The following is a 21,722-nucleotide window of genomic DNA, read 5'->3' as shown; positions in this document are numbered from 1 at the left end:
GGTTTTCACCCACTCTAGCTAGTTGCTTAATTGTAGTTTTGAGTGAGTGGAAGCCGTCAAGGGTTGATTGCTCTAGTTTATCTATCCTCGCCCCCAGACCCTTAACCTGTATTAGTAGGGGCCTCAGGAGACTATTTACCTTCTCTAGGATGTTGTCAATGGTTACAGAGTCAGTGAGGTTAGAAACATTAGTGGTGTTGTCGTCTGTGCGAGGTCCCTGAGGGGAGACCGCAACGACCCCTTCTATGACAACTTCACTCTCTGGCGACCGGGCCCTTGTGTTTCTCGTACCTTGCCCAGAATGCCTTCTTGCTCTTTGGTAAAGAGCGGCCTGCCTAACAAGCCTACCCTTTTTACGTTTTCTTGCCTTTTTACTATTAAGCCTATTGTCCTGCCAAGTTTCGGGAGGTTGGATGTTTGGAGACACACCTTCTGGAACCCCATCTGATGTAACTATTGTGGGGACAGGTGATTTTGGTGAAGGAGGGACACTAACGGCTTCACTTAGGGATTTAGATGTTACAGTTGGAAACAGGGTACTAAGCTCACCATTTTCTACAGAAGCAGTGGGAATTGACGAGGCCAGGTTTTCCAGCCTAGCTATATTTTGCCCTATTTCCACCAACTGAGGCGGGTCTATTAAATCGCCAGAAGCACCGGGTAGGGGAGCGGAGTGAACATTCTCACTAGCCGGTGTGAGCGACTGGGCAGCAACCCCCAATGATGATCGTCTTGAGGGGAGGTAGATCTCAGATAGGCGCCGCTCGGACATCGCTATCTCCTTATCTATCACCGCTGCTACCCTGGTAATGAAGCGGTCCATTGTTCCAATCACAGGGCTCCCAACAGTGGACCCTCTTTCGTCTTCACTCCTGAGGAGTTTGCCAGAGCGGGTGGACATGATTTGAAGATCCCTGCGGAGCCGCACCCTGGCCGTGTAAATGCACCGCCGTTAAGGAGAAAGGGGACGTGGCCCAGCCCGGCCTCCTACGGCCCCGGACGGCCACAGACGGTCCCGCCCTTGTCCCGGGCTTCTCCCGGCGCGTTCCCGCACGCTCCCGCGTAGCGGAAACTACGGGAACCTAAGTTTACAGGACCTGTTTGATCGTTGGCTGATAGGCAGGGGGGGCGTGGCCAGCGGGGAGAGCAGCCCAGGTGGTGCTGATTGGGCGCGCAGGGGCTCCTGGAGACTGGAGTCCCTGCTTTGCACTCGCAGCCCCGCTGGTCCTAACGCCACTCCCGCGCTCCTCCCAGCAGTCACCTGCAGCCTGTGACCAGCAGCCTCCTCCACCACAGGCGCGCTGCGGGACCCGCGAAGCGGGTCCGGCGAGTTGTCAACGGAAGCCGCCTCCGCCCAGCAAGGCACACCAGAACAGAGTGCACAACGTAGATCCCGGTAGGAACAAACAGCAGATCAGCAAGGGTACCCACATATGAACAGACACTCACCTGCACCTATACTTTTACCAGTGCACATATCTCACCAGCGCACATACCTCACCTGTGCACATACCCACATATGAACAGGCACTCACGTTCACCTATACTCTCACCTGTGCACATACCTCACCAGCGCACATACCTCACCTGTGCACATACCCTCATATGAACAGACACTCACCTGCACCTATACTCTCACCTATGCACCTACCTCACCTGAGCACATACCTCACATTTGCACATATCCACATGTGAACAGACACTCACCTGCACCTATACTCTCACCTGTGCACATACCCTCGCCCAAGCACATACCTCACATGAGCACATACCTCACCTGTGCACATACCCACATTTGCATTCTCCTAGCCTGTTTCTGTAACCTGGTGTTGGTGATTTTAGGCCTCTGCACACTTTTTTACTGTGGTCCAGTGTAAAGTGCGTGCGCTCTCTGTGGATGTGTGGTGAGAGTGGCCTGCCCTCCCATAGGAATGCATGGGGATCTATGTGTGTCCATGGTAGTTCCTGATATGTGGGGAGAGCAGGGGCGAGTTTGGTTTGTGCAAACTCGTGAGGATAAATGCTGCGCAATGGGGTGTGCAGATTGATTGTGGCTAGTGGAGAAGTGCCACTTTAAGGGGTTGGCATTTCTGTGTGCAGTGAATGTGAATTGCCTGTCTGGCTTGTGAGTGACAGGGGCTGGCTGGTGTGCTTGGCTCCAGGAGCCAGGATGGGTCTGCCCGGTGGTGAATAGGGAGATCTGCATGTAGATGGGAGGGAGGAGTTGCACCTGGGACCTGAATAGGGCTATGCCTTCCCTCCACAATGCTTGCTCCACCCCCTGTGGTGCGACTGATGGCCGTAGCCTGTCCAGTGAAAGGGAGAGAGCGGCTGAGCAAAATAAAGTGCTCAGGAGTTCCCCTGAACCAGTTGTAGCTGGTTCTCCCATTGCCTGCACATTTTAGACAAAGGATTTAGGTGTATAAATAAGGGGCTGGGACCCCAAGTAAATGGTCTTGTCTTGCTACTTGAATCTACCAGGGGTGTGCTGCTGCGGGGGCCCAGGGGAAGGCTTGCCTCCCTGGGCCATGCCCTGCCCCTGGATGCCTGATGGTTACTGGGACCCTTTTTGCTTTAGGGGTCATTCCTTGGAACTTGGTGGTCTTCATGCCCCCCAGCTCCTCGTGGGCGCTTGATTTTTGCTTCCTAGAGCCCTGTGAGTGCTTTGTTTCTATGCCTACAGCGAGCTTAGTGGGTCTGAGGAGGAGAGCTGTATTTTCCCTTAATGGCCAGCTAAGGAGCAGCGTGGGCAGTGCAGCGCGATGCTGTTCACCCTTTGGGAGGGAACGTCCCCCCATCGGTGATTCCCCCGTCATGCCTTAATGGCGGGTGCCACCCCGCTTATCTTCATTTAATTACGGGTTCCCACCCCGCTGTTGTGCTGCTGCAGACTTTCTTTTCATGGCGGGTGCCCACCCTGCATTTTGCCGCTTATTTGTTTCAAATATGGGTGCCACCCCATTTATGCCGCCAAAGTCACAGCAGCGGCCCGTTCTCCAAACAGGAAAACAGACGATATTTTGCCTGACGGCAGGCGGGACTTCCAGTTTCGCGAGGGAAGTCCAACGCCGGCCACCGGCACCAGAGAAGTGGAGGGAGACTCCAGGCGGGAGGATACCCCTTGCTGGACTGTGTCCGGGTGAGGTGAATGGAGGAGTGTTGCGGGGCTCCCATGAGCTGAGGGAGCCCCGCTTGTGTCTGGAGGAGTCCCGGGTCCCAGAAGGGGACTCGGGTGAAGCACCGATGCCCCGCCAGAGGCTGCCCCCGCAATGTACCTTGAGATAGAGTCCCCGAGGAGCGGGGGCTCTCCAGTGCATGCCCCAAGCGCAGCGGCTAGAGAGGAGACCGCGAGAGAGGTGCCACCATCCCCTTGAAGAGGAGTCCCCAGCAATCAGCCCGGTGAGTGAGGAAGGGCTGAGGGGCTCCGAGGAGAATATTGATGGTGCCTGATCAGGGCACAGGGTGATGTTCGCTTCTGAGCAGCCCCGTCCTGCAGAGGGCCACTCCAATGTGGCAAAAGTTTTATTGATTTCAAGAGCCTAGATGGCTTCCCCCGTGAGGCTCAATTCGTGAGAGGACCAGAGGTGGCACAGAGGTGCCAGGCCTTCCCCCAGCTGCGCAGCACTTAGTGCCAGCTGCATCGTTTAGGCCCCATGTGATGGTTCTCAGCTGCCCAGCAAGTAGTGGGCAGCTGCAACGTTCAGGTTTGCGCAGATGGCGCACCCTTGACTTTTGCTGCATTGGCAGCGCGCCCTGACATTCTGGACACAGGGCATTTGAGCCCCTTCGGAGATGGCCAGTTGGCCAGGGGGACTGGTAGATGTATAGGGCGCAAGGCCCTAAGTGATTGATGTGATCATGCGATGTGGTGCTAGGAAATGTAACGTATTTTGTATGCTTTATGCTCCCTGTTTTGCTACCTCCACATATGGTTTATGCCTATGAGGTTATTTTGCATATCCTGTGGTTATCCAAGTGAGATTATGTTTCACTATGTGAGGTACGCCCCTAATGTGAGTTATACTTCGGAGGTAGGGTCTAATGTGTTTAGACTAGCGAGGAGATTACATAATGAGTTTATGCTGGTGAGGTTGGCGCAGAACGTAATTCGCGCCTGATGTGACTGAGCATAATGTAGTTTATGTTAGAAGTCGAGGTGGAGCACAGTGATTACCAGTGGTTACTGGTTGTATGTTTATGATCAACTTTACTTTTACCGATTTCTGCTAAGTGCTGATCCGGACAGTGGCCCACGTGGCCCTGTCATGTGTAAATCATCCCTTGTGAATATTGCCCAGTGCCAGTTGGCACAGTGTATGTGATGTGTTTACTGTTCTAATGTGTTATGAGAATACAAAGGCTATTTCTATATATAACCTTGTGTGGAGTTCCTTTTGTGGTGGGCCTAGTGTGTTGCTGCTGTTGTGAGTGTGTTGTGCAAACGCTTTACACATTGCCTCGGGATAAGCCTGTCTGCTCGTGCCAAGCTACCAAGGGGGTGAGCAGGGGTTATCTTCAGCGTGTAACTCCCTTGCCCTGACGTAGAGTGGGGGTTTCTGCCTGTCTTTGGCTCAAGCCTCAGCCAACCAGAGACCCCATTTCTAACATTGTGTGAAAACCCTTGGCCAACAGGACCATGTCTGGTGGCCAAGGAGTCCTTGCGGGCTGGGGGTTGACGGTCGGGGGCCCATGAACTCATCTTTAGGGCCCATTGGGCCCTTTTCACGTCAGACTTTGACTAAGAAGGAGGGAACTAAGGAAAACGGGACAGAGAGGAAAATGTGAAGGAAGGAGAGAAGGCAGGCCTTTGAAAGACTCTTCAAACATGAGACAAAGCGATGGAAGTGTAGAGTGGAGGAGGAAAGAGGCATGAGAGGGGGTCAAAACTAGGCTGGCAGCCCCAGCGGCGGGTCCCTATGCCATGTTTGGGGCACTCCACTTATCTCTGTGCAGATTGAAAAGCAGTGTTTATGATTTGAAAGGCCCAGCACCTCTCATCACTAGTCTGCCCACATCCAGAGCTTGTCAGCAGGGGGTGAGTGACTGGCAGCACCTTTTCACTTCTCTAATACCTGTTGCTTCTCCGAGGGCTTTGAAGGAGTGTGCCCGACCTCACCCACCTGTGCCAAGCACAGAGAGCGTGACTCAGCAACACTCTGACCTCCTCAGAACGGTGACGGGGTCAGGGGTCGAGGGTGAAGCATTGGCAGACCCCTGGCACAGATGCCAGGCGGTCGTGACCTTTGAATCCTGGGCTTCATTCATTGTTCGGGGCGGTGCCCGCTGGTTCAATCACATGCCACAACAACTGCAGGCGCACAGGGCTGTGCACACAACCTCTGGGGGGGGAGGGGGGGGCTGTGCGGTGCAAGGGGCAGGGGGCGTGTCTGGGAGCAGCAAGCCGGGCACAGTCACAACATAAGTTCATCCTTACCAGCAGCACTCCAGAGCTCCCACTCGACTGCTGTAGGAGAGACAGGCAGCTGCTGCAGGAGAGGCAGGCAGCTGCAGGCAGAGACAGGCAGCTGCTGCAGGAGAGACAGGCAGCTGCTGCAGGAGAGACAGGCAGCTGCTGCAGGAGAGGCAGACAGCTGTTGCAGGAGAGACGAGCAGCTGCTGCAGGAGAGACAGGCAGCTGCTGCAGGAGAGACAGGCAGCTGCTGCAGGAGAGACAGGCAGCTGCAGGCAGAGACAGGCAGCTGCTGCAGGAGAGGCAGACAGCTGTTGCAGGAGAGACGAGCAGCTGCTGCAGGAACAGACAGGAAGAGACAGGCAGCTGCTGCAGGAGAGACAGGCAGTGGAAGCAGGCAGAGACTGGCAGCTGCTGCAGGAAGAGACAGGCAGCTGAAGCAGGCGTACAGTGATGGGCAAACCGAAGCCAAAAAAGGAGCCCCGGGCACTCCTCAATGCAGGGGAGGAAAACGAGATGGTGAGTTTTACTTTCACTGCCCTAAGAAACTTTTTATCTAAATCTGTTTCGTGCGCTTGTGCAGTGAGCCCGTGCTTGTGCAGTGAGCCTGTGCTTGTGCAGTGAGCCCGTGCTTGTGCAGTGAGCCTGTGCTTGTGCAGTGAGCCTGTGCTTGTGCAGTGAGCCCGTGCTTGTGCAGTGAGCCCGTGCTTGTGCAGTGAGCCCTTGCTTGTGCAGTGAGCCCTTGCTTGTGCAGTGAGCCCGTGCTTGTGCAGTGAACCTGTGCTTGTGCAGTGAGCCCGTGCTTGTGCAGTGAGCCTGTGCTTGTGCAGTGAGCCCGTGCTTGTGCAGTGAGCCCTTGCTTGTGCAGTGACCCCGTGCTTGTGCAGTGAGCCCGTGCTTGTGCAGTGAGCCCGTGCTTGAGCAGTGAGCCCGTGCGTGTGCAGTGAGCCCGTGCTTGTGCATTGAGCCCTTGCTTGTGCAGTGAGCCTGTGCTTGTGCAGTGAGCCCGTGCTTGTGCAGTGAACCTGTGCTTGTGCAGTGAGCCCGTGCTTGTGCAGTGAGCCTGTGCTTGTGCAGTGAGCCCGTGCTTGTGCAGTGAGCCCGTGCTTGTGCAGTGACCCCGTGCTTGTGCAGTGAGCCCGTGCTTGTGCAGTGAGCCCGTGCTTGAGCAGTGAGCCCGGGCGTGTGCAGTGAGCCCGTGCTTGTGCAGTGAGCCCGTGCTTGTGCAGTGAGCCCGTGCTTGTGCAGTGAGCCTGTGCTTGTGCAGTGAGCCCGTGCTTGTGCAGTGAGCCCGAGCTTGTGCAGTGAGCCCGTGCTCATGCAGTGAGCCCGTGCTTGTGCAGTGAGCCCGTGCTTGTGCAGTGAGCCTGTGCTTGTGCAGTGAGCTCGTGCTTGTGCAGTGAGCCCGTGCTCGTGCAGTGAGCCCGTGCTGGTGCAGTGAGCCCGTGCTCGTGCAGTGATCCCGTGCTTGTGCAGTGTGCCCAAGCTTGTGCAGTGAGCCCGTGCTCGTGCAGTGAGCCCGTGCTTGTGCAGTGTGCCCATGCATGTGCAGTGAGCCCGTGCTTGTGCAGTGAGCCCGTGCTTGGGCAGTTAGCCCGTGCTTGTGCAGTGAGCCCGTGCTTGTGCAGTGAGCCCGTGCTCGTGCAGTGAGCCCGTGCTTGTGCAGTGCGCCGGTGCTTGTGCAGTGAGCCTGTGCTCGTGCAGTGAGCCTGTGCTTGTGCAGTGAGCCCGTGCTTGTGCAGTGAGCCCGTGCTTGTGCAGTGAGCCTGTGCTTGTGCAGTGAGCCTGTGCTTGTGCAGTGAGCCTGTGCTTGTGCAGTGAGCCCGTGCTTGTGCAGTGAGCCCGTGCTTGTGCAGTGAGCCCTTGCTTGTGCAGTGAGCCTGTGCTTGTGCAGTGAGCCCGTGCTTGTGCAGTGAGCCTGTGCTTGTGCAGTGAGCCCGTGCTTGTGCAGTGAGCCTGTGCTTGTGCAGTGAGCCCGTGCTTGTGCAGTGAGCCCGTGCTTGTGCAGTGACCCCGTGCTTGTGCAGTGAGCCCGTGCTTGTGCAGTGAGCCCGTGCTTGAGCAGTGAGCCCGTGCGTGTGCAGTGAGCCCGTGCTTGTGCAGTGAGCCCGTGCTTGTGCAGTGAGCCCGTGCTTGTGCAGTGAGCCTGTGCTTGTGCAGTGAGCCCGTGCTTGTGCAGTGAGCCCGAGCTTGTGCAGTGAGCCCGTGCTCATGCAGTGAGCCCGTGCTTGTGCAGTGAGCCTGTGCTTGTGCAGTGAGCCTGTGCTTGTGCAGTGAGCTTGTGCTTGTGCAGTGAGCCCATGCTCGTGCAGTGAGCCCATGCTGGTGCAGTGAGCCCGTGCTCGTGCAGTGATCCCGTGCTTGTGCAGTGTGCCCAAGCTTGTGCAGTGAGCCCGTGCTCGTGCAGTGAGCCCGTGCTTGTGCAGTGAGCCCGTGCTTGTGCAGTGAGCCCGTGCTTGTGCAGTGAGCCCGTGCTTGTGCAGTGAGCCCGTGCTCGTGCAGTGAGCCCGTGCTTGTGCAGTGCGCCCGTGCTTGTGCAGTGAGCCCGTGCTCGTGCAGTGAGCCCGTGCTTGGGCAGTGAGCCTGTGCTTGTGCAGTGAGCCCGTGCTTGTGCAGTGAGCCCGTGCTTGTGCAGTGAGCCCGTGCTTGTGCAGTGAGCCTGTGCACTTGTGTGTTCTTGCTGCGTTGTTAACACATTTGCATATGAGCAGATTAGGGAGCCCATGCTTGTGCAGTGAGCCCGTGCTTGTGCAGTGAGCCCGTGCTCGTGCAGTGAGCCCGTGCTTGTGCAGTGAGCCTGTGCTTGTGCAGTGAGCCTGTGTTTGTGCAGTGAGCCTCTGCTTGTACAGTGAGCCTGTGCTTGTGCAGTGAGCCTGTGCTTGTGCAGTGAGCCCGTGCTCGTGCAGTGAGCCCGTGCACTCCTGAATGAAGGGGAGGAGAACGAGATGGTGAGTTTTACTTTCACTGCCCTAAGAAACGTTTTATCTAAATCTGTGTCGCGCGCTTGTGCAGTGAGCCCGTGCTTGTGCAGTGAGCCCGTGCTTGTGCAGTGAGCCCGTGCGTGTGCAGTGAGCCTGTGCTTGTGCAGTGAGCCCGTGATTGTGCAGTGAGCCCGTGCTTGTGCAGTGAGCCCGTGCTCGTGCAGTGAGCCCGTGCTTGTGCAGTGAGCCCGTGCTTGTGCAGTGAGCCTGTGCTTGTGCAGTGAGCCTGTGCTTGTGCAGTGAACCCGTGCTTGTGCATGAGCCCGTGCTTGTGCAGTGAGCCCGTGCTTGTGCAGTGAGCCCGTGCTCGTGCAGTGAGCGTGTGCTTGGGCAGTGAGCCTGTGCTTGTACAGTGAGCCTGTGCTTGTGCAGTGAGCTCTTGCTCGTGCAGTGAGCCCGTGCTCGTGCAGTGAGCCCGTGCTTGTGCAGTGAGCCCGTGCTCGTGCAGTGAGCCCGTGCTTGTGCAGTGTGCCCATGCATGTGCAGTGAGCCCGTGCTTGTGCAGTGAGCCCGTGCTTGGGCAGTGAGCCCGTGCTTGTGCAGTGAGCCCGTGCTTGTGCAGTGAGCCCGTGCTCGTGCAGTGAGCCCGTGCTTGTGCAGTGCGCCGGTGCTTGTGCAGTGAGCCTGGGCTTGTGCAGTGAGCCTGTGCTTGTGCAGTGAGCCCGTGCTTGTGCAGTGAGCCCGTGCTTGTGCAGTGAGCCCGTGCTTGTGCAGTGAGCCTGTGCACTTGTGTGTTCTTGCTGCCTTGTTACCACATTTGCATATGAGCAGATTAGGTTTAGTGCTCATAACTTGTGTTATCCTTAGACCCTGGACACCCATAAGCCTGTGCTTGTGCAGTGAGCCCGTGCTTGTGCAGTGAGCCCGTGCTTGTACAGTGAGCCCGTGCTCGTGCAGTGAGCCCATGCTTGTGCAGTGAGCCTGTGCTTGTGCAGTGAGCCTGTGCTTGTGCAGTGAGCTTGTGCTTGTGCAGTGAGCCCGTGCTCGTGCAGTGAGCCCGTGCTCGTGCAGTGAGCCTGTGCTTGTGCAGTGAGCCTGTGCTTGTGCAGTGAGCCTGTGCTAATGCAGTGAGCTTGTGCTTGTGCAGTGAGCCCGTGCTTGTGCAGTGAGCCCGTGCTCGTGCAGTGAGCCCGTGCTTGTGCAGTGCGCCCGTGCTTGTGCAGTGAGCCCGTGCTCGTGCAGTGAGCCCGTGCTTGTGCAGTGAGCCCGTGCTTGGGCAGTGAGCCCGTGCTTGTGCAGTTAGCCCGTGCTTGTGCAGTGAGCCCGTGCTTGTGCAGTGAGCCCGTGCTTGTTTGTGCAGTGAGCCCGTGCTTGTGCAGTGAGCCTGTGCTCTTGCAGTGAGCCTGTGCTTGAGCAGTGAGCCCGTGCTCGTGCAGTGAGCCCGTGCTTGTGCAGTGAGCCCGTGCTTGGGCAGTGAGCCCATGCTTGTGCAGTGAGACCGTGCTTGTGCAGTGAGCCCGTGCTTGTGCAGTGAGCCCGTGCTTGTGCAGTGAGACCGTGCTTGTGCAGTGAGACTGTGCTTGTGCAGTGAGCCTGTGCTTGTGTAGTGAGCCCATGCTTGTTTGTGCAGTGAGCCCGTGCTTGTGCAGTGAGCCTGTGCTCTTGCAGTGAGCCCGTGCTTGGGCATTGAGCCTGTGCTTGTGCAGTGAGCCCGTGCTTGTTTGTGCAGTGAGCCCGTGCTTGTGCAGTGAGCCCGTGCTCGTGCAGTGAGCCCGTGCTCGTGAAGTGAGCCCATGCTTGTTCAGTGAGCCCGTGCTTGTGCAGTGAGCCCGTGCTCGTGCAGTGAGCTTGTGCTTGTGCAGTGAGCCCGTGCTCGTGCAGTGAGCCTGTGCTTGTGCAGTGAGCCCGTGCTTGCGCAGTGAGCCTGTGCTTGTGCAGTGAGCCCGTGCTTGTGCAGTGAGCCCGTGCTCGTGCAGTGAGCCTGTGCTTGTGCAGTGAGCCCGTGTTTGTGCAGTTAACCTGTGCTTGTGCAGTGAGCCCGTGCTTGTGCAGTGAGCCCGTGCTCGTGCAGTGAGCCTGTGCTTGTGCAGTGAGCCCGTGCTTGTGCAGTGAGCCCGTGCTCGTGAAGTGAGCTAGTGCTTGTGCAGTGAGCCCGTGCTCGTGCAGTGAGCCCATGCTTGTTTGTGCAGTGAACCTGTGCTTGTGCAGTGAGCCCGTGCTCATGCAGTGAGCCTGTGCTTGTGCAGTGACCCCGTGCTTGTGCAGTGAGCCCGTGCTTGTGCAGTGAGCTTGTGCAGTGAGCCTGTGCTTGTGCAGTGAGCCCGTGCTTGTGCAGTGAGCCCGTGCAGTGAGCCTGTGCTTGTGCAGTGAGCCCGTGCTTGTGCAGTGACCCCGTGCTTGTGCAGTGAGCCCGTGCTCGTGCAGTGAGCCTGTGCTTGTGCAGTGACCCCGTGCTTGTGCAGTGACCCTGTGCTTGTGCAGTGAGCCCGTGCTTGTGCAGTGAGCCTGTGCTTGTGCAGTGAGCCTGTGCTTGTGCAGTGAGCCCGTGCTTGTGCAGTGAGCCCGTGCTCGTGCAGTGAGCCTGTGCTTGTGCAGTGAGCCCGTGCTTGTGCAGTGACCCCGTGCTTGTGCAGTGAGCCCGTGCTCGTGCAGTGAGCCTGTGCTTGTGCAGTGACCCCGTGCTTGTGCAGTGACCCCGTGCTTGTGCAGTGAGCCCGTGCTTGTGCAGTGAGCCTGTGCTTGTGCAGTGAGCCCGTGCTCGTGCAGTGAGCCTGTGCTTGTGCAGTGAGCCCGTGCTTGTGCAGTGACCCCATGCTTGTGCAGTGAGCCCGTGCTCATGCAGTGAGCCTGTGCTTGTGCAGGGATCCCGTGCTTGTGCAGTGACCCCCTGCTTGTGCAGTGAGCCCGTGCTTGTGCAGTGAGCCTGTGCTTGTGCAGTGAGCCCGTGCTCGTGCAGTGAGCCTGTGCTTGTGCAGTGAGCCCGTGCTTGTGCAGTGAGCCCATGCTTGTGCAGTGAGCCCGTGCTTGTGCAGTGAGCCCGTGCTCGTGCAGTGAGCCTGTGCTTGTGCAGTGAGCCCGTGCTTGTGCAGTGAGCCCGTGCTTGTGCAGTGAGCCCGTGCTTGTGCAGTGAGCCCGTGCTTGTGCAGTGAGCCTGTGCTTGTGCAGTGAGCCCGTGCTTGTGCAGTGACCCCGTGCTTGTGCAGTGAGCCCGTGCTCGTGCAGTGAGCCTGTGCTTGTGCAGTGAGCCCGTGCTTGTGCAGTGACCCCGTGCTTGTGCAGTGAGCCCGTGCTCATGCAGTGAGCCTGTGCTTGTGCAGTGATCCTGTGCTTGTGCAGTGACCCCGTGCTTGTGCAGTGAGCCCGTGCTTGTGCAGTGAGCCCGTGCTTGTGCAGTGAGCCCGTGCTCGTGCAGTGAGCCTGTGCTTGTGCAGTGAGCCCGTGCTTGTGTAGTGAGCCCGTGCTTGTGCAGTGAGCCTGTGCTTGTGCAGTGAGCCCGTGCTTGTGTAGTGAGCCCGTGCTTGTGCAGTGAGCCCGTGCGTGTGCAGTGAGCCTGTGCTTGTGCAGTGAGCCTGTGCTTGTGCAGTGAGACCGTGCTTGTGCAGTGAGCCCGTGCTTGTGCAGTCAGCCTCTGCTTGTGCAGTGAGCCCGTGCTTGTGCAGTCAGCCTGTGCTTGTGCAGTGACCCCGTGCTTGTGCAGTGAGCCCGTGCTTGTGCAGTCAGCCTGTGCTTGTGCAGTGAGCTCGTGCTCGTGCTCGTGCAGTGAGCCTGTGCACTTGTTGTGTTTAGTGCTCATAACATGTGTTACACTTCGACCCTGGACACCCATAAACGTTCTCTCATCCGCTCTGTCCTGCAATATCAGTGCAAGTCTGGAAAGAGGCCTGCAGCAGGCACGGATAATCTGAGCTGCAAAGGAGTTATTCCAGAGCTCAATAACATTCGTATTTGTGGTGCGTGTTTGGTTAAAGTGCACACACTTGGAACGGTCACAGCTTCAAGGGCCTTTCCTCCCTGGGGTTTGTCCTCCAGTGGCTGCCTGCTGGTGGACAGCTGGGGAGGAAGTGAGCACCCAGATGTGATCTGAAGACAAGAGTAAAGGGAGAGATTTACTAAAGAGACAAAAACAAGAACAGCAGGGTGCACTTTAAATGCCACCAGCCGGCAGTGACACGGAATGATGGAATGTGATGAATGTTTTGTGACTTGTGAATAGACAGGATTTAGAATAAGGATGGGGGGGTTTGAAATATGCGTAAAGCTGAGGGAGAGAGAAGTGGAAGCAGCAGTGATGGGGGGAGGTTTAGGAATAAAAGGTGGCTTGAAGCAAGGAACATGCATATTGGGCATGAGGGCAGTGCACCAGTCAGAGTATTATACAGCATAAAGTATCCCTAGCATGTTCTTACCCAAGGCTGCAACAAGGTCATCTATTGATTGCCCAGGACTTTGGGGTGGGGGGGCTCTCTGTAATTGCTGAGAAAGGACAAATATTGTCAGGTAAAAGGGAAGTCAGAAGCATGACCCAGAGCCAGGCTGCCTAGCAGTGCATGGATTCTAGAAAAGAGAAAGGGTATTACTGCACTTGGATCTAAACAGCTATTGGCCAGTTTGCATTTTGGGAAGCTCCCTTTGGCGGCCCTGATCAGGAGGGTGGGCACAAGCAGTTGGTAAGGCAAGAACATGTTCACGTGTGTTGTTTGTGTGTGCATGTGTGCGTATTTGTGCAGCTGTGTGTTGGTGTGAGAATATGTTCGAGAGAGATTGTGAAGAAGTCTATCACTTCCGGTTCCTGTGGCATGAGATTGCCCGGCCTGTCAGCCAATTATACACATATTATATCACAATGTCCCTCAATCCAGGGGTTCTGGAACAGTATTTTGGGCCATTTGGAGGCTGAATGTTGAATCACAATCAACACCACCCTTTGGCTGAAAGTCCTTGGCTATGACCCTACTCGCCATCTTTCCGATATATTGCACCGGTGGTCGCCAGATCCCTCCCGCTTCAGAGATGGCGATCAGACCTGGCACCAACAAAATGCGAGCGGGCTCGGAAAATGAAGCAGGTTGTTAATAGTGAGCGCGTGTGCGCATTGCGAATTGGTGGATTAAGAAGTTTGAGAAAGTCTCAAAAGGCCATGGGGCTGGATTAATTACAATGCGAGAGAGTCCGTTCAAATGCAGTGTCGCTGAGATGAAATGACAGGGTATTGTACGAGGTGTGACGTATACCACAAACATTCACTATCTATTTCGAACCATACACTGTTTGTGGAAGGGAATTCAGAGATATCATAAATGATGCAGATGGTGAGCTTCTCTCCTTAAGCATCTTTTATTTATGTGTTCCCTTTTCTTTCTCTTTCTCTCCTATCTCCCTGTGAATTCTCTTCCTCTTACTTTCTCTCTTCCAACTTTTTTCTATGTGTCGCCTGTTCCCTCAAAGCCACTGTGCACTTATTATTATTCGTGCTTGTTCTTTCTTGCGTCGTATGTTTCATGCTTAAGTCACTATTTGTTCCTCTTCTTTCTCTTTCTTCATCTCTACAAACTTTGGGGCATATTATCAAGAAAGGCGTTAAATATTATCGCCTCTTTAGCATCAGAAAACTGACGCTTAATTGGCGATAATGGGCTTGAAAATATGTCCTTGAGAATTCCGATATAAGTCCATCTTCTGGTGTTAACCTGGGCTTCTATTGGAATTCTCCAGGGCATATTATCAAGCCCATTATCGCCGCATTAGCGTTCTCGATAATATGCCCCGTCCTCTTTGTATTTCTCGTCTACCGGATAGCATTCGCTGTCTGGTTGCGAAGAGACCTCTAGTCAGCTTCGACTGGGATTAGTGGTCACCCATTGCTTATCACTGGCTGTGTTTATTATCACTCTTGTTTGTTACTTTTGATTCATTAGTTTGTGTGAGTTTTCCTTCCACTTGATGTGTTTGTCCCTGCCCCTGGAGCAATGCCTCATTACTTGTGTCCTTCCACCGCTTGCTTATCAGTTACCATATTCTTTTTTTGGGGGGAAGCACTCTGTGAGTATCTATATGTTTTCCTGCTACATGTGTTCTTCTCTTCAGCCCATGCTGTGCTCTGTGTTTCTCTGTTGCCTGTGTCCTTCTCACAAATTGCAGCCCGCCGGTTTGTCTTAAAAGTGTTTTATGCAACTTTCACTATTTTATCATTAATTTACTGATTGTTAGACCTGCCAGCCTTAGGGTGGTCTTCCCCCAAACTTTTTGTCTTCATTCTCCCTGTAGGTTTTGCTTGGGTTTCACCCCGAGAGAAATTGTACTTGCTGGTTGAGGAGAGTTTCGACCCCCTCTCTGGGATGAACGTAGGGAATATCAGGTGGACACTTCAGCTGTCGCTGACTTTAGTAGGATATAAGTGAACTTCCTTGCCATAGCTATTCGCTGTTTCGGCAGCACATATGCTAGGTCAACAAACCTTATGCATGCTTGTGTTTATGTGTGCATGCGCGACACCCAGCAGGCATTGCGATGTGTCTTCCCGACATGTCCATCCCATCATGTCTGTCCAGTTCATCATTACTGCTGTCCAGTATCATGCAATGGCCTGGCAGTCCCATACCATTAGGTAGACGTCCGCCTCCAGAATTGGGCTCCTAGAGGAACCTGGTTGTTGAGGTCAGGAGCATGCCATGTGTGCACAGCGGTGTGAGGTATGTCTGGTGTATGTAGATAAAAGTGTGTGCACTTCAGGCAAGGGTTTTTGAATACCCTTCACATGTGTTTGAGAGCTGCAGCCCACTGCTTGTTGGTAAGTTCTTGACCTAGCATGGCTATCTATGTGTCTAACAATGCTTTGTATAATACCATAATCACCTGTCGGGTGCTGCTGAGGGTAAGCAATGCCTGAAGGGGAGCACTGTGTCCCGGTTCTTTTTGTTGTGGTCCCAATAGTGTTCCTATCTTGGTTATGAGTGCATTGTAGGCTAGAAATTGACCCTCATTCATGGTATTTTGTTCTTGTAATTCCTGGGAAGTCATTTGGTTTTTGTGGGCATTGAGATCTCCTAGTATGGTGAGGCTTGCCTCTCCCCATGGTCCTTTGTGGTGATGGTCAGTTATTTTGGGGATAATCAGCAGGGTCCGTGGTGGGATGTGTTGTGTGTAAGGTGGCATATTTTGCTTAATGTGTCTGTATTTGTGCCAGCACTTCTTAGCGGCTTTCTGCAGTCAGCCCGGATGTGATGTGGGATGCCTAGGGTCCATTAACCAATCTATTATTGCGTCATTTCCCTTGCTCACGTTTGGTGTTGCACTCTGGGCTTTCGCCGTCCACCAGCCAGTGTGTCGGTCACATTAGCTGAGCTGCCGTTAGCTTGGAGCCCCTTACCCCCCTCATTCCAAAGGAGAGTAGTTTAGTCCAATTTAGCTTCAGTTCAGAAGCCCTGCCAAATTTGTCTAGAGCCACAATCACCTGGGGTAGATCTGCCTGCACATCCTTAGGTACACCAATGTATCATGAGTGTATAATCACATGGCCTCACAAGTGTGGCCACTTGGTATGCTCCATGTTGTGCCGTGGAAACCGAACAGACCCGCGAGAAGCTTCATGGCTAAAGTGAAAATTATCAGCGACAGGGGGGCCCTTGCCAAGTGCCTCTGCACACTTCAAAAGAAGGTGAGACCCCAGTGCCAGTATGGACTTGGACTAGCAAATCAGGGTACAGGGGATTTATCCAACAAAGTAGTTTGGGGCCTTGCACCATTAGCCTCAATATGTTCAATAAATAGGGCCACCGCCCAGATGCGGAAGGCCTTCTCTACCTCCAGTAAGAGCGCTGTGTAGAGAGACAGCTTCTTGATGTTCTCTTCCATCAGTCGGAGAAGGCTTTGTAAGTTTAGGAATGTGTTATTCCCGGGTATAAAACCATTTGATCTTGGTGGAGCAATGTAGGAAGTCAGGGAACAGCCTGTTTGCGAGGACCTTCCCGAATATCTTGTAATCAATGTTGAGGAGGGACAGAGATTGATAAGAGCATACCTTCAAGGGGAGTCTCCATTAGACTTGAGTAGGACACCCATCATAGCCTCCCATAGATACATAGAGTGCAAGCAGGGTGATCGGAGCCCCATCTCGTAATCCTTTGACATATCTCCACTAAGGGTCAATTACAGTGTGACATGTAATTAGTGGCACCATTGGGCTGATCCAGATGAGGGCCACTCTTACATATGGTGCATATGATGTGCTAATAACCTGGCCACTCCACCTATGTTGCAACTTGGTGAGTTCTGTGGTGAATATATGTGTTTCTTGCAAGAAAACAATGTGGATCTGTCGGCGCTGCAGGTATGAGTATATCAAATGTTGTCGCTTAGGAGTGGCCATCCTTCGTACATTCCAGGTTACAGGGTTGTATGTGGGCCATAGTGTAGTTGGATGTGTGACCATCGTATACGCTAACTGGTTACAGTTTGAGCAAGTCCATTGTCCCCCTCACATTCTGAATTTCCCTCCTCAACTCATTCACTATGTGTTGTTGCAGTTCCTCGAAAGAAAACCAAACACTAACACTCCAGCTCCCACTTCCGGGTTGCGAACAAGCTCCCAACCTGACGTTGAACATAATGTGTAAACAATTAATCTGTTCCATCTGGATTCAGTGGGGATGTCATGTCAATATTGATTTTGGTGGCTCTGGTGTGTGTGAGATCGGGCAAAGTACAAGTCCTCCTATAAACACTGTACTCGCCCACTCCACACATCCAGAGACACCTGTTCTTTTTCCATCATTGTGCTCAGTTACAAACTGTCCACTTTGGGATACCAGTATTCTCTCCTGGGTCACATCACCTGGCCTGCCATGAGAGAAGGACCCATTTGGGATTCTCCTGGTATGTTCTCCATGGCTAGGGCCAACTCTTGGTCTGACAATGTGCCCCCAAGGTGGAGGAGACAGATAGGGCTGCTTTAAGAGGCCAATTTTGCAACAGCCCTGGCTTATTCACGTCCTGCCTGGTCATTGGTAGCCTTTGGAAGGCCTACATGGTCCCTGTCACGATTGGCAACACGCTGTTCTTCCTGTGGCAGGGCAGATCCTGAGACCGGCAACACACCCTACTTCTCTAACCAGTCCCAGGCCTACTGCTGTACCAAAGAATACCTTGGTGTCTGCATCTACCATTCACAGTGTGGCTGGAAACATTAGCCCAAGTTGACGCAGCTGCTGCTCGACCGACATAAAGGATTGTCGGAGGGGGTGCACTTCAGCCATTTAGTTTGGGTATGTATTTACTGTGTCATTATCGGTTTTCCAGAGACCCTGGTTCATTGCAACTTGTAGGGTGTGGTCATGGTCCCGGAGTCGGGCCACTGCCGACTGTTGCAGGGATCTGGGGGGGGGACCCTGCATAGGACCCTATGTGCCCTCTCGATTGAGTAGAAGGTCGCCCTCCTGCCACCAAGTACAGTGTCAAGGAGCCATTGTTCTAAGAACGGTTCCATATTAGGACGCTCAGGCCCCTCCGGGAGTCCCATCTATCTGACACTGTTTTGGCATATTCAGATCTCTGTTTCTTCCGCCCTGTCTTTCAACTTTGCAATCTCCTCCTTCAGCGTCTTGATATGTGACTGCATCTCATGGGGCACATTCCTACCAAGGCAGGCTTGTTCGTCTCTACCCTGTCCCTGAGGTTACCTTGATCTGCTCGAAACAGACCCATCTATGTACTCAAAGTGTCCAGTCTACGCTCAAGTGTGGGCTTCAAGTCTTTCATTGGTCACATTAGTTCATCAAAGTGATCTCCTTGAGCTTGTGAGATCTTCAAGGCAGTTGTCGATGGAGCCTCTTGGTGGGTGGTGGGTGGGGTGTTACCCCACTCTCTCTATCTCCCCTTAGGTGGTTGTTGCTTTTCCATCCTGGTATTGATGAGAGTCTAGGAGGGCATGAGTCTGGAGGAACTGGATAGTGGAGCTTGCAAACCCTAGCCCAATATGACAAACATGTCCTGCCACTTGGTAGCACTGGGAAGCCCTCCTTCTGTGCCCCCATTATTCCTGCTTATAAGGTAGAAGGAATTCAGTACTAGTGTGTCCCACTGGGCTTTCATCCAGGTGGGAGGGGGGAGTCAGCACATGCAGGACGCCTCACCCCTGCTCAAGTGTTCTGGATCTTCACTGGGCCCACAAGTCCAGGGAAGCCAGATCCACTTGGGGTATCCTCAGTGCACTTCTCCCCCGGTGCTTACCAAAACCGACTGCGGAAGCCACAGCTACCAGCCATGCTACTTGGGGAAGAATCTGGTCTAGCCCCCTGTGTCTGTTCCATCGACTGGGGACCGCTGTTCCATGCAATGAGATCTGTGGCCAGTGGATGGGGGCTGTGTGCTGTTGTGGCAATCTTTGCAGCGCTGCCTGGAACAGGCCCCAGGCTGTCCCTGCAGTCCGGAAAGAGGGCCGCCTCTCAATACCACTTCCTGTCAGGGATATCCTCGCCGGTGCTGCCAGGATTGTTAGCCACTGGGTCCATCTTCGTGGAGGCTTCTCTTCTGCCGTCTGTATTGGGCCACACCCAGGTGAGCATGGCGAAGCACCAGAAGTCAAAGCCCTGGAGGCGTGCAGCCTGCGATCCCCAGCTTGGGCGCGACACGATGCAGGGTTAAAGTTTCTCTGCTAGCCTAGCTGTGGACTTCACCAGAACCAAAGCAAAGTGATGCAAACCAGAAGCTGCATCAGAGCTCCTTATCAGAACCAAAGCACCCTGAATGGATACGGAGCTTCCTCTGTGAACCAAAGCAACACGATGCAGCCCCAATGCAAGCCTGCATCACATTCCGCACAGGTATTCAGAACTGCCACTGAACAACACATCCTCGACGTGAACCTCGTATCAACCTCAGAACTGTCGCATTCCAGACTAAAGGTGCAATCCTCAGTGGAGCTAACTTGGTCCTTGTGTCCGCCAGTGCTTCATCAAGGCCGGCCTGAACTTGTGACTTTGACCACAAAACTATAAAAGAATGGTTAAGTATGGCGCTGGGTTTTCATTAGGGTTGGAATCTCATAGGATGTTAGAGCTGGCATCTTTTGGCGTATTTCCCCTGTCTCTTTGCTTTCTGATTTCCTGGTTTTGACTCTATTTTTGCTGGTTTACTTTCTCTACGCACTTTCTCACTGCTGTCCAGTGTTAACATGCAAGTGCTCCAATTGTAAACAGTATTACGGATTGTTGTTTCCATGATTGGCATATTTGATATACTAGTAAGTACATAGTAAAGTGCACTGAGAGTTCCATGGCCTGTAAATCAAATGCTGCGAGTGGGCCTGCAGGACTCATTGTACCACCCACATGAGCAACTGTTCAAAGGGTTTTCAGACCTTCCACTGCAGTGTCTGCACACATTTGTTACTGCCATGTCGACTTGGCAAGTGCACCCAATTGCCAAGCCCTAACCTTTCTTTTTAGGGCATATGAGTCACCCCTAAAGTAGGTCCAAGGCACGCCTATGGACAGGGTGCGGTAAAAGTGAAAGGTAGGACATGTCCTGGTGTGTGTGACATGTCCTGATAGTGAAATACAGTTTATTTCGTTTTTCGCTGTTGAAAGGCTATCTGTCCCATGGGACACATTGGGGAATACTCTGTAACATTTTACGAGTATATCTTCCCATTGGGACAAGATAAAGAAATGGAGTTTAGTATGTGTGAACTCAGAATGTAGAAATGCATCTTTTGGTAAACATGATTTTTATGTTCTGTGTTTGAAAAGACCACTTTTAGATTCATTTTCTTGCTTAGCCATCCTGTGTTCCTCTGCTGGCTTGTGGATTGACTGTCTGGCTTTGGAGTGACTGGTACTGGGAATGTACCTTCTCTTCAGACAGCCACTGGCGGGGGGGTTAAGGTTTGTCCTGCCTTTCCTGGATGAGTGATGGCAGGACTGACTAGACCTGGGATCCATTTAAAGAGGAGATTTCCCTGCACCTGAATGGGCCTGGTCTGCCTTGGCCAATACTGTATCCACCTCCAGCCGGGAAGCTGGGCCAGAGAGGAGCAAACTGGTTTGGACTGAGCACAGACACTCTCTGCCCAAGAGAATAAAGAGAAATACTGTATGAATATATTGGGGCGCAGACTGCAGGACTTTAGAAGTCGCTTGGATCAAGGACTCTGCCAAGAAGAAGAGCTGGAACTACTGCCAGGAGTACTGCCCCTTTGCTGTGTTTTTGCTTTTTTGGGTTGGCCTGCAGTTGCTGTCTTTGCCTAGAGCAGTGTAGTGAAAGGACTGGACTGAACTTTCTTCACTTATTGCTGAGTATCTCCAAGGTCTTAAAATAGAGCTTGCCTCCTGTTCAGGAAGTCTCAGGGACAGTAAACACTTCACTTACCTCTGGGTAACGCCCCATGAACTGTGGGTTTCAGTTGCCACAGAGGGGAAAAGCAGTCGACACCATCACCAAAACAGTTGCTGGCTCTGTGTTCTAAAGGCACCGCAGAGGGCACCACCACACTTTGCACCACAACCCTGTTCTCACCATCAATGACAACTGCCACCACCAAGCCATTGCTTGCACCGCAACCTGTGGGGACCGCACTCCACACTGCCTCGCTTCACTCCACCCCCCTGGTCTCACCGACAACATTGCCTGACTGATGACCTTGACACCCGTGACCGCACTGTGGTTTGGGGGCACCGTTCGTAAGTCACACGATGCACTGCCCCGTCCCACACCACAGTCTGGGCCGACCAATGCCAGCTCCCATTAACAGGCATTGCTGCTTGCTCAGTGATATGTCAGCACTGCCTCACTCCGCACCACAGGCCTGATCTTACTGACGCTGATGAACGACCGTCACCATGCCGTTGCCTGCAACACGACTTGAGGGCACCGCACGCCACCGTGCTATGCCTCACATCACAGCCGCAACGGTTACCTCTATCGGCCCACTCCAATGCGGTCGGCCAGATCCAAAGGTACTGTTTATAAGTCTGCTGACACTAAAGCCAGTCTGCACCGGAACTGCAGGATTCTGTTGTTTTCAGCAGCGCAGTAGACCCGGACGGAGCTACTGACTTCAAGGAGCTGCTTTTAAAAGTATTTCTTGCAAAGTGCATATTAATAATTACTGTTTGCTGGCCCTTTATCGTTTTTGTCTTGTTTACACAGATAAAGATTGGTTATTTTTCTAAAACTGGTGTTCTTTTTTAGTGTTTGTAGTTTTTTCACTGTATTGCTGTTGGTGATGTGCAAATGCTTTACACACTGCCTCTGAGATAAGCCTGACTGCTCGTGCCAAGCTACCTACGGGGTAAGCAGGGGTTATCTTAGGAGTGTCCCCCCCATATCCTGACTAGAAGGAAGGTCCCCTATTTGGACAAAAGTGCAAACCATTGCCAACTAGAGACCCCCATTTC

The 21,722-nt window shown here is 53.6% G+C and overlaps 1 protein-coding gene across 3 annotated transcripts in view; it reads left to right on the top strand.

The window, feature by feature from the left end:
• The first annotated feature begins 5,271 nt into the window (after positions 1-5,271).
• LOC144791804 (putative cation-transporting ATPase 13A4) overlaps positions 5,272-21,722 on the top strand; it is a 362,855-nt gene continuing 346,404 nt past the window's right edge. Inside the window, exons 1-2 of one of the 3 annotated variants that reach the window (XM_078666578.1) lie at positions 5,272-5,466; positions 5,526-5,929. In XM_078666578.1, the coding sequence (XP_078522704.1) occupies positions 5,864-5,929 (66 nt within the window). In that variant the 5' untranslated portion in view covers positions 5,272-5,466; positions 5,526-5,863. Of the gene's footprint in view, positions 5,480-5,525; positions 5,930-21,722 lie in introns of those variants that run through there. The other 2 variants (XM_078666579.1, XM_078666580.1) reach the window with 2 other exon arrangements.

Source organism: Lissotriton helveticus, chromosome 11, assembly GCF_964261635.1.
Source record: "Lissotriton helveticus chromosome 11, aLisHel1.1, whole genome shotgun sequence".
NCBI classification, from domain to species: domain Eukaryota; kingdom Metazoa; phylum Chordata; class Amphibia; order Caudata; family Salamandridae; genus Lissotriton; species Lissotriton helveticus.
The sequence above is the reverse complement of the archived record's forward strand: the minus strand, read 5'-3'. Positions and strand labels throughout refer to the sequence as shown.